The 21,077-nt window shown below is 48.2% G+C and overlaps 1 protein-coding gene across 1 annotated transcript in view; it reads left to right on the top strand.

Moving 5' to 3' along the window:
• Nucleotides 1–21,077, top strand: part of MCC (MCC regulator of WNT signaling pathway) — a gene marked incomplete at its 5' end in the record, with an annotated part of 263,687 nt that overhangs the window by 199,821 nt on the left and 42,789 nt on the right. The window contains 4 exons of the mRNA XM_080804526.1: nucleotides 12,405–12,551; nucleotides 13,551–13,640; nucleotides 14,708–14,856; nucleotides 20,051–20,191. Of these exons, the coding sequence (XP_080660652.1) occupies nucleotides 12,405–12,551; nucleotides 13,551–13,640; nucleotides 14,708–14,856; nucleotides 20,051–20,191 (527 nt within the window). The remainder of the gene's footprint in view (nucleotides 1–12,404; nucleotides 12,552–13,550; nucleotides 13,641–14,707; nucleotides 14,857–20,050; nucleotides 20,192–21,077) is intronic.

Consider the following 21,077-nt stretch of genomic DNA (forward strand, 5'->3'; position numbering starts at 1 on the left):
GAGTGCACGTACAGAGGAAGAGGTAGAGGGAGAAGCAGACTCCCCACTGAGCAGAGAACCCAACATGGGGCTCGATCCCAGGACTGTGGGATCCTGACCTGAGCTGAAGGCAGGCACTTACCTGACTGAGCCACCCAGGCGACCCTGATTTTATTTTTTAAATGAATGTATTCTTTTTGTATAACTTTTAATAGGTAGAAATAGTATGTAGACATAGAAGGAAAGCTAATATACCAAAATATTAACAGAGGCTAAATCCAGGAAATGAAATGTTAGGCATATGTTTCTTCTTTATACTTTCGCTTAATTTTCAAATTAAACAAAAAGTGGATTATGGTCAGCGATCCGCACCTCCCAGCTTTAACAACTTGCTGTAGTCATACACCGTCTTCTCCTTTGTCCTTGATGGAATTTCGTGCATATCTTATTTGTTCCGTTTATTCTTAGGCATTTCTTTATATGAAAAAGACATGGCTGGTATTAGCTCAGCTTATATTAATAAACAGTTTGGAAAGAGAGGGAAAGAAAGCGAGAAAGACCACCTGTTTTAACACTCCCAGCCCTGATCTGGCCACGAAGGAGGGAGCTGAGAGGAGTGGGGTCTGGCTCCAGGGCTCTCCTCCCAGCCGCTATTTTGGGGGTCTCAGGTGACTCTTCTTTGGTGTGGCTGATCTGTTAGCCGGGATGAGGATAGGCTATACAGCCGTTACAAATGAGCTCCCCTGATTCCAGTGGCGTGGCACACCAGAAGAGCTCATTTCTCGCTTGCACGGCATGTCCTGCACAGATGTGGGGACACGAGCACACAGAATAACACAGAGCTCTGCTCCGTGTAGTCCCTCGGCGGGGCAGGCTGATTTCTTCACCCATCATCTGAAACGTCCCTTGAAGGGACCCACCCCACTCACCGTCGATTGACCAGAACTGGACAGATGCTCCCCGTAACCACAGAGGGACTGAGGAACGTGAAGGAGCACGTGGATATTTGCGGAGCAGAAAATGTTCCTAACTCAGCTGGTTTGTTTGCTTTGAGCGTGACGCCAGATAGACTTGGACGTGAATCAGGGTACCAGAGAAATGGGCTGCCTGCCCCTCCATCTGGCGGTGGCTCTCCGCGCGTGTCGGAATCATTGGAAACTCTTTCGGAGGATATGTGCCCAGGCCCTTCCATGAGCCACCGCATCAAGGGATGGGGCGCAGGACCCTGGCACGCTTCTGCTCGTCTTGATCCCGGCAAGCGCTCGGGGACGGGAAAGGGAACGAGGTATCCCTCAGTCACCCACTGGACGTGGGCCAAGAGCCTCTGCAGGCGTCTTCACCTCTGCTCCTGCAGGGCGAATCAAAGAGAGGACCGCAACTTTTCTGGCACCTTCTCCTCACAGCTGGCCTGCTCTTCCTGGGCCACAGTGTGGTGGGGATGAGCCCCGTGTCTGGGCAGGAGCCACTTGATGTAAAGAGCCTGCCCTGCTCTGTCCGTTCCTGGGGGTCACAGGAGCTAGAGGAAGGAGGGCAGAGAAGGATGTGATTGTCCTAGAATCCAGCAGGACATGGGCACCTGGGGGCCCCCAGAGGCAAGGAGGCATTGGCTGGCATGGTGTGTAACTCCCCATGCACATCTGGGAAAGGAGAAGACAGTTTTTCGAGGTGCTGCTTACCACTGTGGTCTTTTTTTTGTCCTCCCCTCAATGCAATCCTGATAGCTTGTTTTTAAAAACCTGTTCATATTGATAGTGTTACATTCTCTGAATATTTTCAGAGTAAACATTACCCCTCTCAGACTAAAAACAGATCCTCTGACGGCAAAGCCGGATTTAAAGCCTAAATTCAAACGCTGAACGTACTTTGAGCTTTTGCTTGTGACAAGCAAGGATGTAGGCATGTCTCGTTTCCTGTGTTCCAGAATTCTACAAGACCACTGCTAGTATTAAACCCTTCTTAAAGATGAGAAAACGGAGACCCACAGAAGTTTGATAATCTGGTCCTAGTCCACGCTGGTGCCAAGACTTGGGCCCTGGTAGCCTTATTATGGGATGCAGTTTCATTGTCCTGTTGTCCAAATGCTTTTCCTGGGTCCTCTTCTCTTCTTCTCATTCTGTCACCTGCCTCCACACAGGCTTGAAGTTAGTAAACCATCCTCCGTTATGGTAACATGGGCACCAGATTCCTTGGGCTTCTACAGGCCAGTCTTGCTAGCGTGGTAAGACAGCACTAAGTGAAGGCAAAAGGAGTTTGTTTCATAGAGGATAAGTGACCTGTATGTGTATTTCTCTTGATCTGAGCCCAACAGAGCATCGCTGGTAAAACCTATCACCCTTCCTCTCTGTGGTCTGAGGAGGGGTGAAGTGTGGGATCCGAGGCAGAGATCCCACAGAACTATGATTCTTTTCATGTCCTCTTTGGAAACCGTTCCAGGGACTCTAAAAGGGAGTCCCGCACATTTGTGCCATGGAAATTGTGAGGTGACGTACTCCGCTGAGGGCACTGGTGTTTGCTTCTCCATCCCTGGCCTCTCTTCTCCAACCCCTGCTCTGAAATCTCAGGTTAGGCTGTTCAAAGGCAGACTCATGGCTCTCAAGAAAGTAGTTGAGTCCCTTTGTTGGAAAGCTGGTAAGAAATGAGGAAGGCAGCCGAAAATGACCTTTTCCCCGTTGCGGCCATTTCGATGATCCGATCCACGTTCTTCAGTGGTCTGTAGAACAAAAGAGAAAACAATGCACCTAGCACATCTTCAGAAAATGGAAATGCTTTTGGGTTTGTTTCCCTTTTTCTGTTCTGTGGTCCCCCCCCTTCCTCTTCTGTTTCAGCCTGCACAAAATTGCCCTGAACAATGAAAATACAACTTTTCCCAAAATATAATGTAAAAATGAGATTCAAAGGAACAAATGTATCCTTTCTGTAAATAAATTCTGATTCCTCATTTGTCTGAGGGTTCCAAGAAAAAGTCTTATAAAATCAACATAATAGAAAACAATTTAAAAAAAGGAAAAATATCTTAATATCAACAACGACAACAGAAATAACGAGATAAAATCTTGAGTAAGAGAGCGGTTCTTAGCAAAATCTGGACTTGGAGGAGGCTGCTCTCTGAGAAGCAGAAGGACCCAACTGCCCAAATCCCGTCGAGGAGGGCTTTTACGGTCCACTGGTTCTGCCCCTCTGCAGGGCTGAAACACACAGTGAAATTATGAACTACAACCCGAGAGCCTGAAATTACAGCCGCCCCGCGAACATGGCTGCACATCATAAGGTGAGCGGACCCCTCCAGCTGGTGACCGTGTTTCTAATTCTGCCCAGGACTCCCGGGCCACCTTTCATTCCTGCCTGTCACCCGTCTGTGAACCACATTCACAGATGACTTCATCAATCCCCCAGTCGTCTTGTCTGCATCCCTACAGCTGTCCTGGGAGATGGAAGTGTCCAGCGGCTGTCCCGTCTTACACTTGTCCTAGGCTCCCTTTTTTGGTAGACTTTCCTCCCACTTGGGAAACCCTCCCCTGCACCCACCCCACCGGGTGCCAGCTCCAGTTCCAGAACCTTCGTCACCGGCATCCCGCCATCTGGCTTCCATGATCTCATAGGTTCCTGATCTCTCATCTTTGTATTTACTTTCTTTCATTCGTTGGCTTTTAATTGGGCCTGCGAGAGCAGAGAGATAAGCCAAAGACGTTCCTCTGTTAGAAGCACACAGTGAAAGGTCCCTCACTTAATTTTTTCTTACTCCTTTTATATCCCATTCCCTTTTCCCACTTTGCATATGTCTTTATACGCGGTGTTTTGTGTCTTGTTTTTAATTCGCATACATGTTGTTGTGCCGTAGGCTTCTCTCTCCCACTCACCACTCTGGATCTGCCCGGATTGCTGCGTATCCCATCGGGCCCGACACACTCACGGCCGCCTCATAGTGTGTAGGGTCCCCACCATGTGGGCCGAGCCTGACAACAAGACTTCCCACTGCCACAGACAGCCTTATGGCGCATGGGCCCTTGCCCACGTCCCCTCTGGGCCCGGGTGGGAATTCCTCTGCAGTACGTATCCAGCAGTGAGTCCTGGAGCGTGTCCTCCTTGGACCAACCATTACGGGCTGGCTTTGCAGAACACCTTGCCAGTCCCTGCCCTCGTGGGCAGCATAGGAAGAAGGTTCCTTCTGCCTCTACTTCTCTGCCAGCTCCTGTACGTACCGCGATCTCTTCCAGAGGGGTTCTCTTTCTGGGTTTAATTTCCTGGCACCTGGAAGCATGCATCCTTAAAGAGTCCCTTCAGGGAACCTGGGTGGCTCAGTGGGTTAAAGCCTCTGCTTTCGGCTCAGGTCATGATCCCAGGGTCCTGGGATCGAGTCCCACATCGGGCTCTCTGCTCAGCAGGGAGCCTGCTTCCTCCTCTCTCTCTCTCTCTGCCTACTTGTGATCTCTGTCTGTCCAATAAATAAATAAAATCTTTAAAAAAAAAAAAAAAAGAGTGCCTTCAGTAGAGGTCCACGCAGGACAAACTCTCGATCTTGGAGAATGTCCTTGTTTTTGCCCACGCCCGGCGTGACAGCTTCATAGCTCCTGTTGCTGCTGTGATGATCTGTCACAAGCTTGGCTCCAAAGAGCACGGACCGGGGATCTCACCGCCCTGAAGGTTAGAAGAAGTCCAAAGTGCATCCACTCCCTAACAGCAGAGTAGCGCCACGCTGCAGCCACGGACTTCCCTCTCAAACTCCGCCACTCCTGCTCCTCTCCTTCCAGGGTGCCTCCCGTGGCTGGCGTCTGCCAGATAATCAGGGATAAGCTTCCCCTCTCAAGGTTCTTCCGTCTTTCCTGCACATTCCCTTCTGCTATGGGAAGTCACAGATTCACTGCTTTCTAAGGCTACAGTGTGGACATCTCTGGGGGCCATGGTTTGGTCTACCACAGTAGTTGAGCTAGGTATTAAATTGGGGGGCGATCATTTTTAGTCTTTGAAGGTTTTTTTTTTTCTTCCATTACATTCAGCAAATTACAGTAAGACGGATCCTGTGTTCAAGGTGCTGGCAACACAGCAGTGAGTGGAATGGACCACATGCTTGCTCTCAGAACCTAAGGTGGCTCTGCCTCCCACCAGCTTGAAGATGATTATTCCTTTTTCCCTCTACATGTGCCTTACAGTGTTGCTACATATGCAATTATGTTTGCATCCTCATTTTCCAAGTAGCTTTAGCGGCATAACAAACCACCCCGAACGTAAAGACCTATAAAAAAAAGACTTGTTCCTATCTGGAAGCCCATGGTTCCCCAGAACCATGCAGCTGGCAGCCCAGCTCGCCTGGGCTCAGATGTGGTTACAGGTAGACAGTGGCGAGGCCAGAGTCATCTTGAAGGCGTCCTTACTCGTAGGTCTGTGGGGTGAGGCTGGCTGTCCTCTGGGGCCTCAGCAGGGACTGTTGGTCAGAAACTCCTGTGGGCCTCTTCTCTAGGTGGCCTGGCCCTCCTCACTGTGGAGTGGCCGGCTTGTAAGAGCCAGCATCCCTAGAGGGAGCGGGCAAAACAGATTCTCCTGGTCTAACGTGGCCTCGGAGGCTCTTAAGTATGGCTTCTGCTGCTTTCTGTTCCTTAGAAGCAGCCCCCCCAGGCCAGGCGCAGGCAAGGGGAGGGGTCTGGGACTCGACCCCTTGATGGAGGGTGTGTCGAAGAGCTTGTAGGTCTTGCCGCCTGTTAGAACCCAGGGTGATGCCTCAGTGTTAGGACTTGGGTCCACCTCCAGTTCTGGAAAACACATCTGTTCTCATCTCAGATACTGTTTCTCCGTCATTCCCTGCATTGTCTTCCTCTGGAACTCTTTTATAAGTATGTTGGGGCCTCGGTGGGTCATTTGTAGTTCCAGTGACATATGCATATTTTGTATCTCTTTGGCTCCCTGTGCTGTGTCCTGAATTAATTTCTCTGCACTCTGTTCCAGGTCACTCATTGTTTTTGGTTTTATCCGGTTGAGAGGTTAACAAGTACATTGATTTTGTGTCGTCGGCTACATTTTCTGCTGCGTGTTTTTCTTGTCTACCTATTCTTGTTTGATGGCTGCCTGTTTTGTTTCCTAATTCCTTACTTTTTAGAGAAATTACTCCTTTTAGGGGTGCCTCGCTGGCTCAGTTGGAAAAGCGTGCCGCGGGGCCGTGAGTTCAAGCCCCACGCTGGGTGTAGAGATTACTTAAATAAAGAAAAAACTTAAAAAGAAATTAATCTTTGTGTCTTTCAAAGGGCCCTACGCAGATTGATTATGACATAGTTTGCTGTTTGCTTCATGTTTGTTTCTTCTCATGTGGCTTCCTCTTGTGCTGTAGATTGCTGCCTCTCCTGGGTCACCAACCCTTCATGCAACCATCCCCCCATGGCCAGCCCCTTCCGGTCATGGGAACATTGTCTCCTGCCCAACCCCCCAACCCCGCACCATGATGTGGGTGATTTACAAATTAAGTCTCTGAGGCAATGGCCGGCTGGCGAAATCCAGACCAGTTTTAACTCGTCATTGCTAAGATAGGGCCCTGCAGTACATAGATACTAAAATACCATGGATTTGACTCAACACCCGAATACATCCTGGGTGTGGGATTTTGGGTTCTCATGGTTGACCGCCCCCCCAGGCAAGTTCTAGGGCTTCCTTCCGGCTTCCTGCTAGCTAGTGCGCTGGTCACAAAAGGGTGGGGCGGGAAGGTTCCAGGCTTCCAGAGGAGGGTGTGGACACAGCCTGACTCGCAGGGGCCCCTCTCCGCCCCTCCTGGCCCCACACTCTACACCCCGCTCTCCATTCCCTGGGCTGCGACACCACCTCCCTCCTAACCTCTGTAGCTTTCTTTCCCACTTCATTTCTGGCACCTGGAGATTTCACTGCCTTTCTTTTAACCTTGGCAGTGAATTTCTTTCTCATTGTTCCTCTTTTATGCTACATTTCTATGCACCCTTAGGAGGAGGAGGGCCTGTTTACTTTAGCTGAGGCTGTCATGTGCTGGAAATGGTCATTTGTTTTGTTTCCAGACCGTTATTCCTCCCATTTTTTCAGCATCCTTCTCATTCTTGTGCTTCGTATACCTGCCAAAGCTGAGTCTTAGCCCTGCCAACCTCCTCTGGGTTAGACAGGCCGCCTCCCCTTGCGTATTTGATAGAATTTGGCTTTACCATTCTGTTCCTTCCATCAATACTCTTTCTTCCACTTTGCATTTACAGAACGTGCCCAAATCTTTCTGCTAATGCCCTAAGCATGTGTTTTGCACTGTTACGGTTTTAATCCGTTTCTTATTCTTTACTATTATTTTCACGAGGTCTCCAGAGTTTGAAGAGAACAATGCATTTACTCAGCCTACTGTCTTGAATGAAAGAGCTCAGCTGAGTTCTCAGCGCTGCTGTGTAAGCTTTTTTCTTTTTTCTTTTCCGGTCCTCATTCAGCTCCCTTCCTCGTTTCTGACATCTGCTGTTCCCTCCCTCAGTCCTAGCAGAGGACCTCAGCTCTTTTCTCTTAGGGAAACAAACCGTCAGATGGGGGCCGTTGTGTTATCCTCCCTCTCTCTCTTCTTATTTCCTATCCTCTCCTCTTTCCCATCTTTCCTGGAGCCAAGTCGCGTTCTCGTCTGTCCGTGGATCCTTCAGCTCACCTGGCTCTGTGTGGGCTTTCCTCCCCGTCCCACCACTGCCCTGTCTCATCAGTGGGCAGCCTCATCCACAATAAAATTCCGAAACTATACACCAGGTCTGATCTCCTTCCCTTAGGTTATATTTCTGACTGCTGGCTGAGTATCCTCTACCCTTCAGCATGTCCAAAACTAGCATCTTTAGTTCTCTCTGGAACGTCTGCTCCTTCCTACGTTTTCCCCATGGTGCCAAGTAATGTCCTGATTCACTGAATCACCCAGGGGCCCCCCAGTTTGAGGTTGTTTGTTTGTTTGTTTGAACTTACTTGAATGGTTCTAGAACTGCCCTGACCAATACAGTAGCTACTGGCCACACACATCTACTTGTATTTGAATTCAAATGGACTAAAATAGAATACAATGAAAAATTCCGTGCCTCGGGTCCAGCAGGCACCGTGCAGACACTCTCAGTAGTCACGTGAGGCGGGAGCAGCTGCAGAACATCACCAGTGTTACCAGAAGTCGTGGGGCGACGCCGGTCTAGGCTGTATTCTGCCATTTTTTGCTCCCATCTCGCTGGATTTGAGTCTCATCGTCTCTCTCGACTCACCCCCTTTTTCTTGCTCATTTCAGTTCATCCTCTTTTCTAATCAAATGATCTTTTTATAAGACCCTTTACTCCCTTTGAGAGTCATTAAGTTATAAACGAGAAATGCAGAGTTCGGGCATTTCAATGTCGTGTCCTTCCTTGAACCTTTCTGAGTCCTCCCCAACCCAGCTCTACCCTGCCTCTGTTGCCATTCCTTTTCGTTGGCTTGGTGAACAGCGACTTGACCTCCAAGATCGAGGCCCAGCGTTTCCTGCTGTCGCAAGATGGAGGCAGTGTTTCTTTTATACTTGGACATTCCCATTGATACCCCTTTTCAGGGCACATTCACATGGAGTCTTTGGTTAGACTCCAAGCCCCTAAAAAACAAAAATTTTACTTTCATACTCTACCATGTTTCCCATGTATATAAGAGATTGACTCTTTTTTTTTTTGAGAGCGAGATTGTGTGCGCATGAGTGGTGGGGGAGGGGCAGAGGAAGAGAGAGAGAATCATACGTAGGCATGGAGCCCAACCTGGGGCTCGGTCTCATCGCCCTGCGATCACAATAGCCGAAATCGAGAGTCGGACACTTAACCGACTGAGCCGTCCAGGCGCCCCTGCAACAGATTGACTTCAGGGCATCCTAGATGAGGACTGGCTACGTGCTCCCTTCTGGAGAAATGAGAAAAGGGCCACTCAAATCACATCCTGTATTCTGCTGCCAAACTCCAGTTGAGAAAACCTGGAAAGGATGATGAATGACCTTCCTACAGGTATCGGTTCCTAGTTTGGGGTAGTCCTGATTCCTGGCCACGCCCCTGACTCCGAACCACATATTTTGTAGAGACAAACATATTTTTTTTTAAATACAATATTTTCAGTGACAGATGGGTATATTATGTAATTACCCCAAACTCAGTGGCTTGAAACAACAGAAATGTGTTCTCTAACAGTTCTGGCATCCACGCAATCCAGGTGTTGGCAGGGCTGCGCTTCCTCCAAGGGCTCTGGAGGAGAATCCTTTCTTGACTTTCCAGCTTCTGGTAGGTCCTGGAGTTCTTTGACTTGAGGCCAGTCTCAGCCTCCATCTTTTTTTTTTTTTTTTTAAGATTTTATTTATTTATTTGACAGACAGAGATCACAAGTAGGCAGAGAGGCAGGCAGAGAGAGAGAAAGGAGGAAGCAGGCTCTCCGCTGAGCAGAGAGCCTGATGTGGGGCTCGATCCCAGGACCCTGAGATCATGACCTGAGCCGAAGGCAGAGGCTTTAACCCACTGAGCCACCCAGGCGCCCCTCAGCCTCCATCTTTACTTGGCTTTTTTCTCTCTGTGCCTTGCCTCTTTTTTCCCCCCTTAAGTAATCTCTATGCCCAATATGGGGTTTGAACTCTCAACCCCAAGATCAAGAGTCACAGGCTCCACCAACTGAGCCAGCCAGGTGCCTCACATACCTCTGTGTCTTCAATTTCCCTCTCCGTTTCCTTACATAAGGATACCAGTCATTAGAGTTAGGACCCACCCTAACCCGGGATGATCTCGTCCTGAGATTCTTAATTTAATGTTATCTACAAAGACCATATTCCAAAATGAAGTCACATTCACAGGTACTGCGGGTTTAGAACTTGAACCTGACTTTTGGTGGTGCGCGGGGGGAGGGGTGAAGGGTATGACACAACCTGCTGGAGTGAATAAGAATAGGAATGAAGACAATCATAGCTGAGTTTCTCCCCTCTCCCAAGCTTCCCCGAAGCGGAATCAGCAAATTGGCTGTAGCCTTCATTTCTGTGCATTTATTCATTTAAATTAATTAAGACCCCTCCCCACCTCCAATCAAGAAAAGAGAGAAGGCTATTTAATCCAGCCAGCTGTCTGTCTTCATGACAAGCTCGCTCCACTCCCTTCAGACAGATTTTTTTTCACAGCCTAACAATTATCATTAAACGATAAAGCGTAGACCAAAAATAAACATGTTTATCATTCTGTAGTTTTCAAAGGCATTCTCTAGGACTAACACTTTTTAAATGAAAATGGATTTTAGATTTAGAAATCATCTTAAACATGCATGTCTGTGCACAAACAAGTCGTGGAAAGATCGGAAGAAAGAATGTTAGGTACCTTTTCTGTTTTTATTTTTCACTGCCATCTAAATTTTCCACAGTGGACATGTTTTACTTGAGTGATGAGAAGAAGAAACTTCTTTCAGTAACATGGGTAGTTTTAATGCAGTTTTTGTAAATTCCCCAGGACAATTTATATATATTTTAAAATAAGGTGAGTTGGGCCGCTTGACATTCTAGGAACTGACCACGGATTGTTTTGTGAATGATTCAGATACTCTCTAGAATTTGGAGTGATGTTAACATTATTAATTATTCAGGACCTCATCAGACTTTCACAGCAGGAGCAACGGAAATCCATGGTCACCATCAGGGAGGTTTCCTGGGTGTCAGGAAGCCAGCCTGACGGAAATCAGGCCCTCCCCCTTTCCCATGCGCCCTAACGAGACATCTGCGCCATGCCTCTTCTTGGTTTGTTGAGGACCAGTCCAGAATGAGCCCTGCCATCTCTCACCAGCAATACCCTTTGGCTTTAACAAGCATGTGTTTTTCTGGTCTTTAAACTATTCTGCGGTCTGCCCTGTGTCTGGTGTGCGATGAGGATGACCCATGTTCCCATCAACCCCCCGTTACTGGAAGCCACCGGAGAGTGTGAGGCACTTTTAGCTGTTACACTATTGAATTCAATTCGCTCTGAGGGAAATTTCCTATTTTGGCTTCTAAGATGTTGATGAATTATTGAAACTTCAATTACTTTTGGTTCCCAATTTAGCAGGATGGAGACATCCAAGATATTTAATATGAAAAGCTTTCCAATCGCTTTTAGAGAAGGGTTTGGTGTCAAGGATGTGGGTGCGTTCCTCCTGTCTCTGGGACTAAAGCGCTGCGTGGCCCCGGGGACGTTTAGGATTCAGGATGTGAGCCCCCCGCTGGGAGCATCTGCAGATCCTGGAAACCTATTAGAGATACACATTCCACCTACTAAATCAGAGTCCCTGGGGATGGTGCCCTGGGCTCTGTGCTTTAACAAGCCTCCTGGACATTCTGGGGCACTGACAAGTTTGGAAAGCCCTGACTTAGATGCCCCAGTGCTAATTCTTCCCAGCAGGACCTGGTGCCTATTTCTAAGGACCCCACGGGTGCTGTCGTCAGTTTGCCCTTCAAGGTAGACGTTGTACCTGATGACGAAACTGTGATCAAGGTCATCAGACCAATTTCTAACAATTATTTTCACTTACTTGGAACACTTCTCACTTTGGAAGTCACCCAGCCATGACCACAGAGAAGAGACTTTGGGCCTTTAAATTGTGTGCAGGTAAATGTGTGTTCCAAATGTAATTCCAAGGGCCCGGTGTTTCTCTTTTCTGCAGAAAGACTGTTTAGATATTCCTTCTGGGGTAGATATTCCTTCCCGCTGTCCTCTGCATAATCCCATCCTGAAGTCTCTGGGGGGGGGGGGGGAGCTGCAGGGGCTTCTGTGTCTTGCCCTTGGCCTCCCCTCCTTGCCGGTGCACGTGGCTCTTCCACACCATGCAGTTCTTCAGATAGAGTGCGTCACCCTGATGCCTGTGCACTCGTGCAAGGTGGTCTCCCACCCCCAGCTTGTTCAATGCCACCACCAGAGCCGGCCCCTCCTCATCCTGTCCATTGTGGTCTGGGCGCTCACAAGACTCTGTCCAAGCACCATCCCCTCCTTCCTGGTCGACTTGGGATGAAGGCACAGTCTCCCCTTTTCGCCTTCCTACCACACCCGAGGTAGATACTTACAGCTTTCACATGCACTTGCACTGAAAATATTTGCTCTCTCTTCCTCCGAACTTTGAGTTCCAGGCGAGTGGCGGTTTCATTCCGGGTTCTCCCTCTGCAGGGCCCAAGATGTTCAGGCCTGTGAGGCGGAATGAATAAACATTCCTTAAAGATGGTCCTTCCACCTTGGCTGGGAGCTTTCAGAGCCTCAGAAAACATTTTTAGATCCTATTTGTGAAGAACAGATGACGGCTGGCCTGTGACAGGTCTAGTTAAGAGTACAGCAGAGTTTCATGTGGACTCAACCAAGTTAGTTTTAGTTAGTTCTTCAGCGAAGCCTGGCTCTTCATGGAAATGATGACCCAGCCATCTGGCTATTTTGCTCTTGGGCCAGGCAAGCCACCAACTGTGTCTAAAGTTTGCATTATTGTTTCAGGTTCGAGAGCTTCAAACACGACTACAGAGCGTGCAGGCCACGGGGCCCTCCAGCCCTGGCCGTCTCACTTCGGCCAACCGCCCGGTCAACCCCAGCACTGGGGAGCTGAGCACGAGCAGCAGCAGCAATGACATTCCCATTGCTAAGGTGAGCTCCAGGGGAGGGCAGGAGCCCTGCTGTTTTATCTGGAATCCACACCAGCCTCTACCAAGCATGGCCATCGTGTGGGCATGGGATGAGCTCACAGAGCCCCGAGGAGCTTCCCTCAAGTCTCTCGCAGGCCTCCTATGCTAACTAACCCACTGGTGGTTTGGTCTGTCTTGACTATGACCTGGATGCCAACCCTCATTAATCAGCCCACGGGAGCAGGTCACAGCTGACCAGTCATAGTAGAAAGTGAGATGTTTTGTCAGATTCCTACCATAGTAAGAGGTGGATGGATAGTTGCTCTTGAGGACTGAGATTCTGCCCAGGAAGGGACCCTGAGTAATGAACCAGTGGGCGCCCTTCTCATAGGATCACCAGCCCTGTCTGCAGACCAATATGTTCTGTTGGGCAGGCCATAGCCTTTAGAGAGCAGCCCCTTCCTGCACGTATGCTGAGTGTGCCCCAGAGGGACTGTTCCCACGACACATGTGCTCTTCCCTGGTGGTCTGCTGGTCTCTGCAAGGAGGGTGGTTCTCAACCATCCAGTTGAATCAGTGGGGTCAATCCATCGTTTCTCAACCAGAAGTGATTCTGGCCCCCCCTACCCCCCAAGGGATATTGGGCAACGTCTGGAGACATTGCTGATAGTCACTGCTAGAGTGCTAGTGGCATCTTGGGTCTAGAAGCCAAGGGTGCTGCTAATCATTCCACAGGGCACAGAAGAGCCCTGTACAACAAAGAAAGTCCCACCCAAGCTGTCATGAGTGCTGAGGTTCGAAAACCCTGAGTGAAACAAATTGGTGGAAACATTGGGCGAGTGAGTTATTTTTAGGAAATTGATGAATCCATCGCTTCTCGGCCTTTTGGCTAAGATCAAGTGTAGGAAATTGATGAATCCATTCAGTTGCCATGGCTGAACAGTAGCCCTGTATATGCACAGTCTCAAAAGTTTATCTGGAGAGTGAGGCGTCATTTTTTGACAGTGTTTTGTTTTTCCAGATTGCTGAAAGGGTGAAGCTCTCGAAGACCAGGTCCGAGTCTTCATCGTCAGATCGGCCGGTCTTGGGATCAGAAATCAGTAGCATAGGGGTGAGTGTTTGTGAGAAACGAGGCAAGAGAGTGCCCAGTAGGGCCACACAGATGGCAGAACTTCCCAGGTTCACCTCCTGTGAAGAAGTTAATTATAAAATAAATCATACCCCATTTCCCTCCAGAGGATCAGATTAAAGGGTACAGTGGTTTCTTCATCCGGGAATTGCTTCTTCAGCTATAAGAGAGTTCCTCTTTTTCTCTACCTGAAAACTGTCAGAAAGAGGTGATTTAGGTCTAGTTACTGGTGATGGAGATGAAAGTCTTCAAGTACCTGCTTTACATCACCCTGGTCCCCCGAGACCAAGTGGGTCAGGGAGCTCTAAAAGAATCTTACCTTTTACACATGGCTCTTAAAAGGGAACGTGTTCTCCAGGGAGGATGACTGCTGCCTTTGAAGTGCAGCCCAGTGCTAGGAGAGACTGGAACCCTCTCACTTAGTACCAGGGTTTCCATCTGGAGAGCCTACAGACCCCTTGGGGCCATAAGAGCTGATGGATGGTGAACAGGGAGTAGCTTTAGTTCCCTAAGGAATATTGTTTTAGGCTTGGGGATGAGGCTAAAAGAGCTAGCTGTTTGATCCCCAGGGGTGGGGAAAGCCTGAATAGTACTTTTAAAGCCCTAATTTAGAATTTTGCACTGAGAAAAATTGCCTGCATCAGATTTGGTGCCAGGGCCAAACTGAAAATAAGGGAGCCAGCTGCTCTCTTTGGCTGCAGCAACCAGAGACGGGGGCCCGGGGGTTCAGGGGGCTCAGGAAGGGCAGGGGAGTCCAGGCTCTGTTCAATACCCCAAATCTGGAGAACTCTAAAGTGGCGTGCTCCCCCAGATCTGCTGCCCGGCAATACAAGCCTGGAGGATACAGCCGTATTTTGATCCTGTTGTTGTACTCTATTCGCAGTAGTGAGCTTTTTATCATAGAATCATGTTATAATCAGGGTAGCCATCTTCAGGTGCCTGATTTGTCAAGGAATATCGGCTGTAAATTCTTCTGCATGCAAAGCGTGCCTGATGACCGGTCCCCAAAGCGACCCTGTCTAGAGCGGGATTCGTGCCCTCCTGTACAGGTATCCAGCAGCGTGGCGGAACACCTGGCCCACTCTCTTCAGGACTGCTCCAACATCCAGGAGATCTTCCAGACGCTCTACTCACACGGATCTGCCATCTCGGAAAGCAAAATTCGAGAGTTTGAGGTGGAAACGGAACGGTTGAATAGGTAAGGAGATATCCTGTATATGGGACCGGTGGTGTGTGGGAGGGCGGGGGTGGGGGGTGGCGCTGCCCTCCTTTGCCTTTCAAAGAGCAATTCAGGTTGGCTTATGAACTGTGACACAGAGAGCCGCTGTCAGACTGGTGGGTGGGGAGTTCCCACCTTCTTGTCCATCAGAAGAATGCTTGCAGCCCTCGGGGCTGGCTTCATGGGCGTTATGTGACCTGTGTCAAATGCATAGGCCTCGTGTTTGGAAGGATCCCACACTTGGCTTTACTGCTCTACTGTCACCATTTTGATCTCTTGGGGTGCCTGGGGGGGGGGTGCTCTGTTGATGAAGCATCTGCCTTCAGCTCCTGATCCTGGAGTCCTGGGATCAAGCCCATAGTCGGGCTTCTCCCTCTCCCTCTGCAGCTACCCCTGCTTGTGTGCTCTCTCTCTCTCTCTCTCTCTCTGTCAAATAAATGGATAGAATCTGTTATGCCCCAATAACGGGTCCGTGATTAAAGGAGCGAGACCGATACAAAGCGAAGGTCAAGCAAAGCTTTATTTCGCGCCAAGCATCAAGAATCTAACCGAACGTTCGGGGCCGCACCTCTTACAAGAGAGGGCACCCTTCTCTCTTTCACAGTCTAGCTTTTAAGGGTAAAGGCCATGCGGTTGGGCCTGGCCACGCACAGATGACCAATGAGATTGTAACACACACAGGAAACTCCACAGTGATGCTAGGTGACCAATTGAATTATAATTTACCCTAGTAGACATTTGAATCAGCCTGTTACACCTTGATTAGGATTGGCGCCAAAAGGGTTCCCAAAGGGCAGGAGCCCATACTCCTTGGTAGCTAGGGAGACAGTATGCAACCCCCTACTGATCGGATGTCTCCACCTGGCCTGACCCACCTTTGTATCTGGGCATTGTTACCTGGAGCTGATTTCGGACCCGCCTTTAAGTGAATCCCCTGGGGGAAGGGGAGCAAGGACAGTTCAAGGGCTAAACAACAAGGTTTTGTTTAACCTCAATGAAAGCGTCTTGACAAAATATAAAATAGGCCCTTACAGAATCTTTTAAAAAATAAAAAAGAATTCTTAATAATTTATGAAGCAGGGTTCCACCTTTTCATTTTGCACCAGGCCTTGCAAATTATGTAGCAAGTCCTGGGAGCTAGTTGTAATGAATGACAAGTAGGTCAGAAAGACAAGATGGCTACCAAGTGTGCAGGCCTGTGCTGCGGGGAACCACAGAGAGCAGCTCTGGAATGTTGCGTCAGCATCCCGGGGGCGCCTGGAGCTATCAGCAACCAGCAAAGGCGGTCTGATGGGTCTGATCGAGGCATTCCGGGATTGACCAGGCATGCTGGTCTAGCCCTCCCTGCTCCTCTGGAGGGTTGCTCAATCTTATTCATGTTCTTTGTGAACGTACACAACCCTCTGCCCCTCTGTTCTATCCCACTTAGCCCTACTTAGAATCACTTTCTAAATACCCCTAACTGTCCTACTTAGAAAATTTTTCCAGTTCGATGGATTCTTCCCAAATCTCACAACAGAGGTAGTTAAAGTTTGCACTCATGCCTCTTGGCAAGGACTGGCTTATAGGTCATCCCTGTGATGAGAGTTGCTGAAAAAGCAAAGAAGGACCAGGGCCAAGTCCTGGTAAACCACTGACTCGGAGTGGGTCCCGCAGGGGCAGAGCACAGTACTGAATCCTATCCAAGTGTGGCGCGGCTGGCCTTGACCCACCAATCTTCAGTGGGAGAGCATAGTCAGAATTTGAAAGGCTTGTGAACTAACCAGAAAGAAATGCGGATGCCAGTTCCCCTCCACTGTTGCTTAATGCCATTCCCCTGGTGTCTGGCAAACCTGAATAAATTAAATTATCATATTAGTCCTCCCTGATTTGATGCTGTTTAATATAGTGCTTGAGGACTAAGGAAATGCAGCAATCTAGGTCATTTCAAATCTGGAAATTAAATGGTTTCCTTATTAAATCCAAAATACTTAAGAGTGACAATCTTGATGATTACCTTGTAGCAGTAAAGAAGCAGCCCTCTCAGTACAGCAGGGAGTGCTTAAGAATTGAATCAGATACGCCCTTTGCAATTTAATGAAGTCAGATGCCTTCAGGGGCCCTCTGTGAGTGAGGATCTCCTCTCCACAGATTCTGGGACTTAACAAGCCTGCTTTGTGGTTGAACTTGGGGGTAGTTCCTTTCTCCTCAGTCTGTGCACCTAGGAGACACCAAAGAAAGGGGAAGCATTTGTTGCTCGCGGCTCACGGTTATTCTGGTGTCTCACAGTTTACGAGGGGTTCTCACAATCACTTCATCTTCAGCTTGGGAGGGCAGAACAGTCCCATTTTGTAAATGAGAAAACAAAGTCTTCCGTGTTGAGCGACTTGCCTTGAGTCCAGAGCTGTTAAATAGCCCAGCTGGAATTCTTCCCTTACCCCCCACCCCAACCTTGGACTTCCCCTCCAGTGTCTTCCCTATGACCATAGCTACAGCTGGATGCAGGAATAACCTTAGAAATAGTCTACCAGTATGCCCTCTTGTCTGTTATTAAACTACCTAACCTCGAAGTCAGGGGCCCTATTACACCCACCAAAATGAGAGCCCTTAGCTTTGTGATTGTGTGTGGGGTAGAAGTGTTTCCTGACTTAACAAAGCTGTTTTAAGCACCTACTCTGTGTTAAGCTATTTGTCATGCAAAGGAGAATGAGACAGACAAGGTCCCTGCTCTCATGGAGCTTCTGTTCTATTCTGGGAGCTGAACAAGAAGCAAACAAAAGGAGATCATAAGAAAACTCCCAGTAAACAGGGCAGTGCGATAGAGCAGGGGCAGGGGTGTTGATTTTTAAGTAGGCTCCACATCCAGCAGGGTGCCCGGCACAGGGCTCCAACTCACAACCGTGAGATCAAGACCTGAGCTGAGATCAAGAGTCAGACGCTCAGCCAAAGGGACCACCCAGGTGCCCCCAGGGGGTTGTTGATTTTAGATGGGTAGCCAGGGAAGGCATCTCTGAAGAGGCAGCTTTAAGTTGCGATTTTAAGGGGAAAAGGAAGCATCCATATGACAAACTGAGATTCTTACAGAGCAATTAACAACCTTAAGGTGGAAAAGGAGGTTGACATGAGGTAGGATCTGTCCACAGGTTGATGGAACTAAAATAGAGTGAATGAGAAGTCACACTCAGTAAGGTGGCAGAGTTGGCAGGGTGTGGTAGGCATGAATTTTGAGGCTGTGGACCAAATTTGCTGTTTATTCTAAGTGTCACTGGAAGTCATTAAAGGGTTTGTTTGTTTAGATAGCAGAAGAACAGTTCAGTTTAAATTCTGAGAGCTGACTCAGGTGTAAAGAATGGAAGGAGGACAAGAGTAAAATGCTGAGCAATGAGTGCAGTGGCCCAGCGTGGCCAAGGTTCAGGTGATGGGAGGAGGTGCCGGGCAGTGGGTTTGGTGGTAGAATCAGTGCAAACTTCAGCTGGATTGGATCGGGATGTAAGAAGAAGGGATGGTCTTGAAGATTCTCACATGTCTCTCCAGTATTATTGGGTGGATGGTGGTAGCATTTACTGAGATGGAGAAGATAGAGGAGGACGGGGTTTGGGTAAAATCCAGAGTCTCATTTGGTAATGTTAAGTTTGAGGTGCCCTTGTGATATCCACATGGAAATATCAGGAAACAGTTGGAGATGTGAGACAGAAGAAGAGCTGTCTGGGCCAAAGAAATTTGGGATCCAGAGGAACATAAATGTCTATTAAAGTCATGAGACTAGATAAAATCACCCTGGGGAACAGGGGGAGTACTGATAGAGGAGGGCAGCCAGGACTGCGTCCCGAGGGAATGCTAACCCCCACAGATTTCACAGAGAATAAAGAACAAACAAAGGACACCGAAGAAATGACCTTTTAGGCAGGAAGAAATCCAAAAGGGACCTATCATGCCCCAAGGAGAGAGAACACTTTCAGAAGGAAGGAGTAGCCTGTTAGTGGGGTGTTGCCTAAGAAGGCCCCTAAGATGGGATTGGTCACATTGGAGGTCTGTGAGCCAGCTAGAGTTTCACCTACTTAGTAGGGACTGTTTCAAGACATCTTCATGTCAACAAGAACACAAAAATATGTTCTTATAAAAACCTTACGTTGAATTAAGCTTGGAGTGGCCAAAACCTCTCAGTGGTTTGAATTACATGCTCACCGGATATCTCCCATGTTGGAGTGAGTGTCTCCACGATCTGCTCTAAGATACGTGGTCCTAAGATTGATCCCCCCCCCCCCCCAAGGCAAATGGCTTGCAAACCCCTTACCATTTCAGGAGTCACTTGGATTGTGTTTGTGTGAAACCCTCTATGTCTTTAAGACTTGGTGGTCAGAGTACTATAAATGAGTGTGTCTGTGGGAAATGAATCATTGCATCCAGAGGCTCTGTCCCAGGACAGAAAGCAGAGAAGCTGAAGGCTTATGTTTTTCAGACTTCGCAGTAAACTCATTTGCTCTGAATTTATAGTCCTGATTCCTATAAACCGTGAGGTTCCTGCTGCCTGTTCTGCCAGCAGTTAGCAACTGGGGGACCGTCCAGCCTGGAAGGAGTTTTGGGCACAATCCACAGTTCCTGGTCCACTGCCCATTCAGAGGCCCTTAGGGATAGTTTCTTACTCCCTGATTCATCTGTTGCTTCTGCCCTGTAGTGAGCGGTTAAGAGTACAGGATCTGAGTTCAAATTGCGTGGTTCAAATCCCAGGGCAAGGCACTCAACACCTCTGTGCCTGTCCTTGCTCCTCGGAGAATGAGGATAATCATACTTTATCCAAAGAGCCATGGTGGGTTATTAAGCACAGGGTTTAACAGGTAGTAGCCCTTCCTGAAGGCTTGAGGTCACATGGTTGGCTTCTCTCCCTGGTGGGTCCTCAGCACCTCACACGGTACCCAGCACACGCTCTGTCCCGGGCTGGGTGGGAAATAACCTGGGGGCATGTGTGTATTTCTTAGTTCACACAGAATTTAGCGGTTCTCGTGCTTAGAGTTGCTCCCTTTATTACTCACATCAGTTACATTTCCTACTCACATCAGTTACATTTCCTAAAACCGCTGACAAGCTCACATCCTAACAGGTGTGTCTGACCTGGATCTCGCTTAGGCAACTCAAATATTGGCAGATGAATTGTAATCCTACTGTGAAGTCATGGACGATTTTTCTCCCTTTGTAGCCGCATCGAACACCTCAAATCCCAAAATGACCTCCTGACCATAACCCTGGAAGAATGCAAAAGCAACGCGGAGAGGATGAGCATGCTGGTGGGAAAGTACGAATCCAACGCCACAGCGCTGAGGCTGGCCCTGCAGTACAGGTAGGCAAATACGGGCCGGGCGTGCGTGTGCGCATGCGTGCGCGTGCGGGGCGGGGGTCGTGTTTTAAATTAGAAATGCATCCGTGGTAACTTGCCTCCAAGTGGAAACCAGGGTTTTAGAACGCATACGGGGGGCGGGGGAGGGTTGGACCAGCAAACATAGTGTGATACATATTGAAAATCCATTAGACCTTGTGGCAATTAACAAAATAAGAGTAATGAGTATGGTGTCAGAAAAATGGCATGTCTCTGCGAACATGTTGAACTTGAATGTTATTGAAGTAATATCACTCAAAGTATGTATTTTCATATTTGTATCCCCATTTGTTGCCTTTTCCAGTCTTTTTTCATTGTCCTATGTATTTTACATTGTTATAAATCCCGGACATTCCGTTTCTTCAGTTTATGGTAGTTTTGTAATGTTGTTTCATAGTGTAGGGTGCAATTTGGATGGCTGTGTCCGCCGCCTCAAGTTTATATATTGTTGTTTTATTTACTCATTTCTCTAAAAGACGGTTAGACTTTTGCTGACTTAGGATATTAAAAATAATTTTATGGTGAGTAATTTAATACGGATAATGCCTTCATTCTTTTGAATATTTTCCTTAGAAGAAAATCTCCAAAGGAGGAATTACAGGTCAAAGGATATGAATATTTTTGTGGCTCTTCAGGCACATGTGCAGTTTTTTCCCACAAAAGCAAGCCAGTTTAAATGACTGCCGTTCATCCATCGATGAGCAAGCAGTATATGATTGTACCATTTTTTTCAGTCTCATCAGCTTTGGAATTTCTCTGTTTTCAAGTGATTGTTTGTTTCAGAGTGACAAAGCTATGCATTATTGTTTTCAGGGGTTTATTAGTGTCTCGCCTTAGGCATATTTGCCAA

This window comes from Martes martes, assembly GCF_963455335.1.
Source record: "Martes martes genome assembly, chromosome: 5".
Lineage (NCBI taxonomy): Eukaryota > Metazoa > Chordata > Mammalia > Carnivora > Mustelidae > Martes > Martes martes.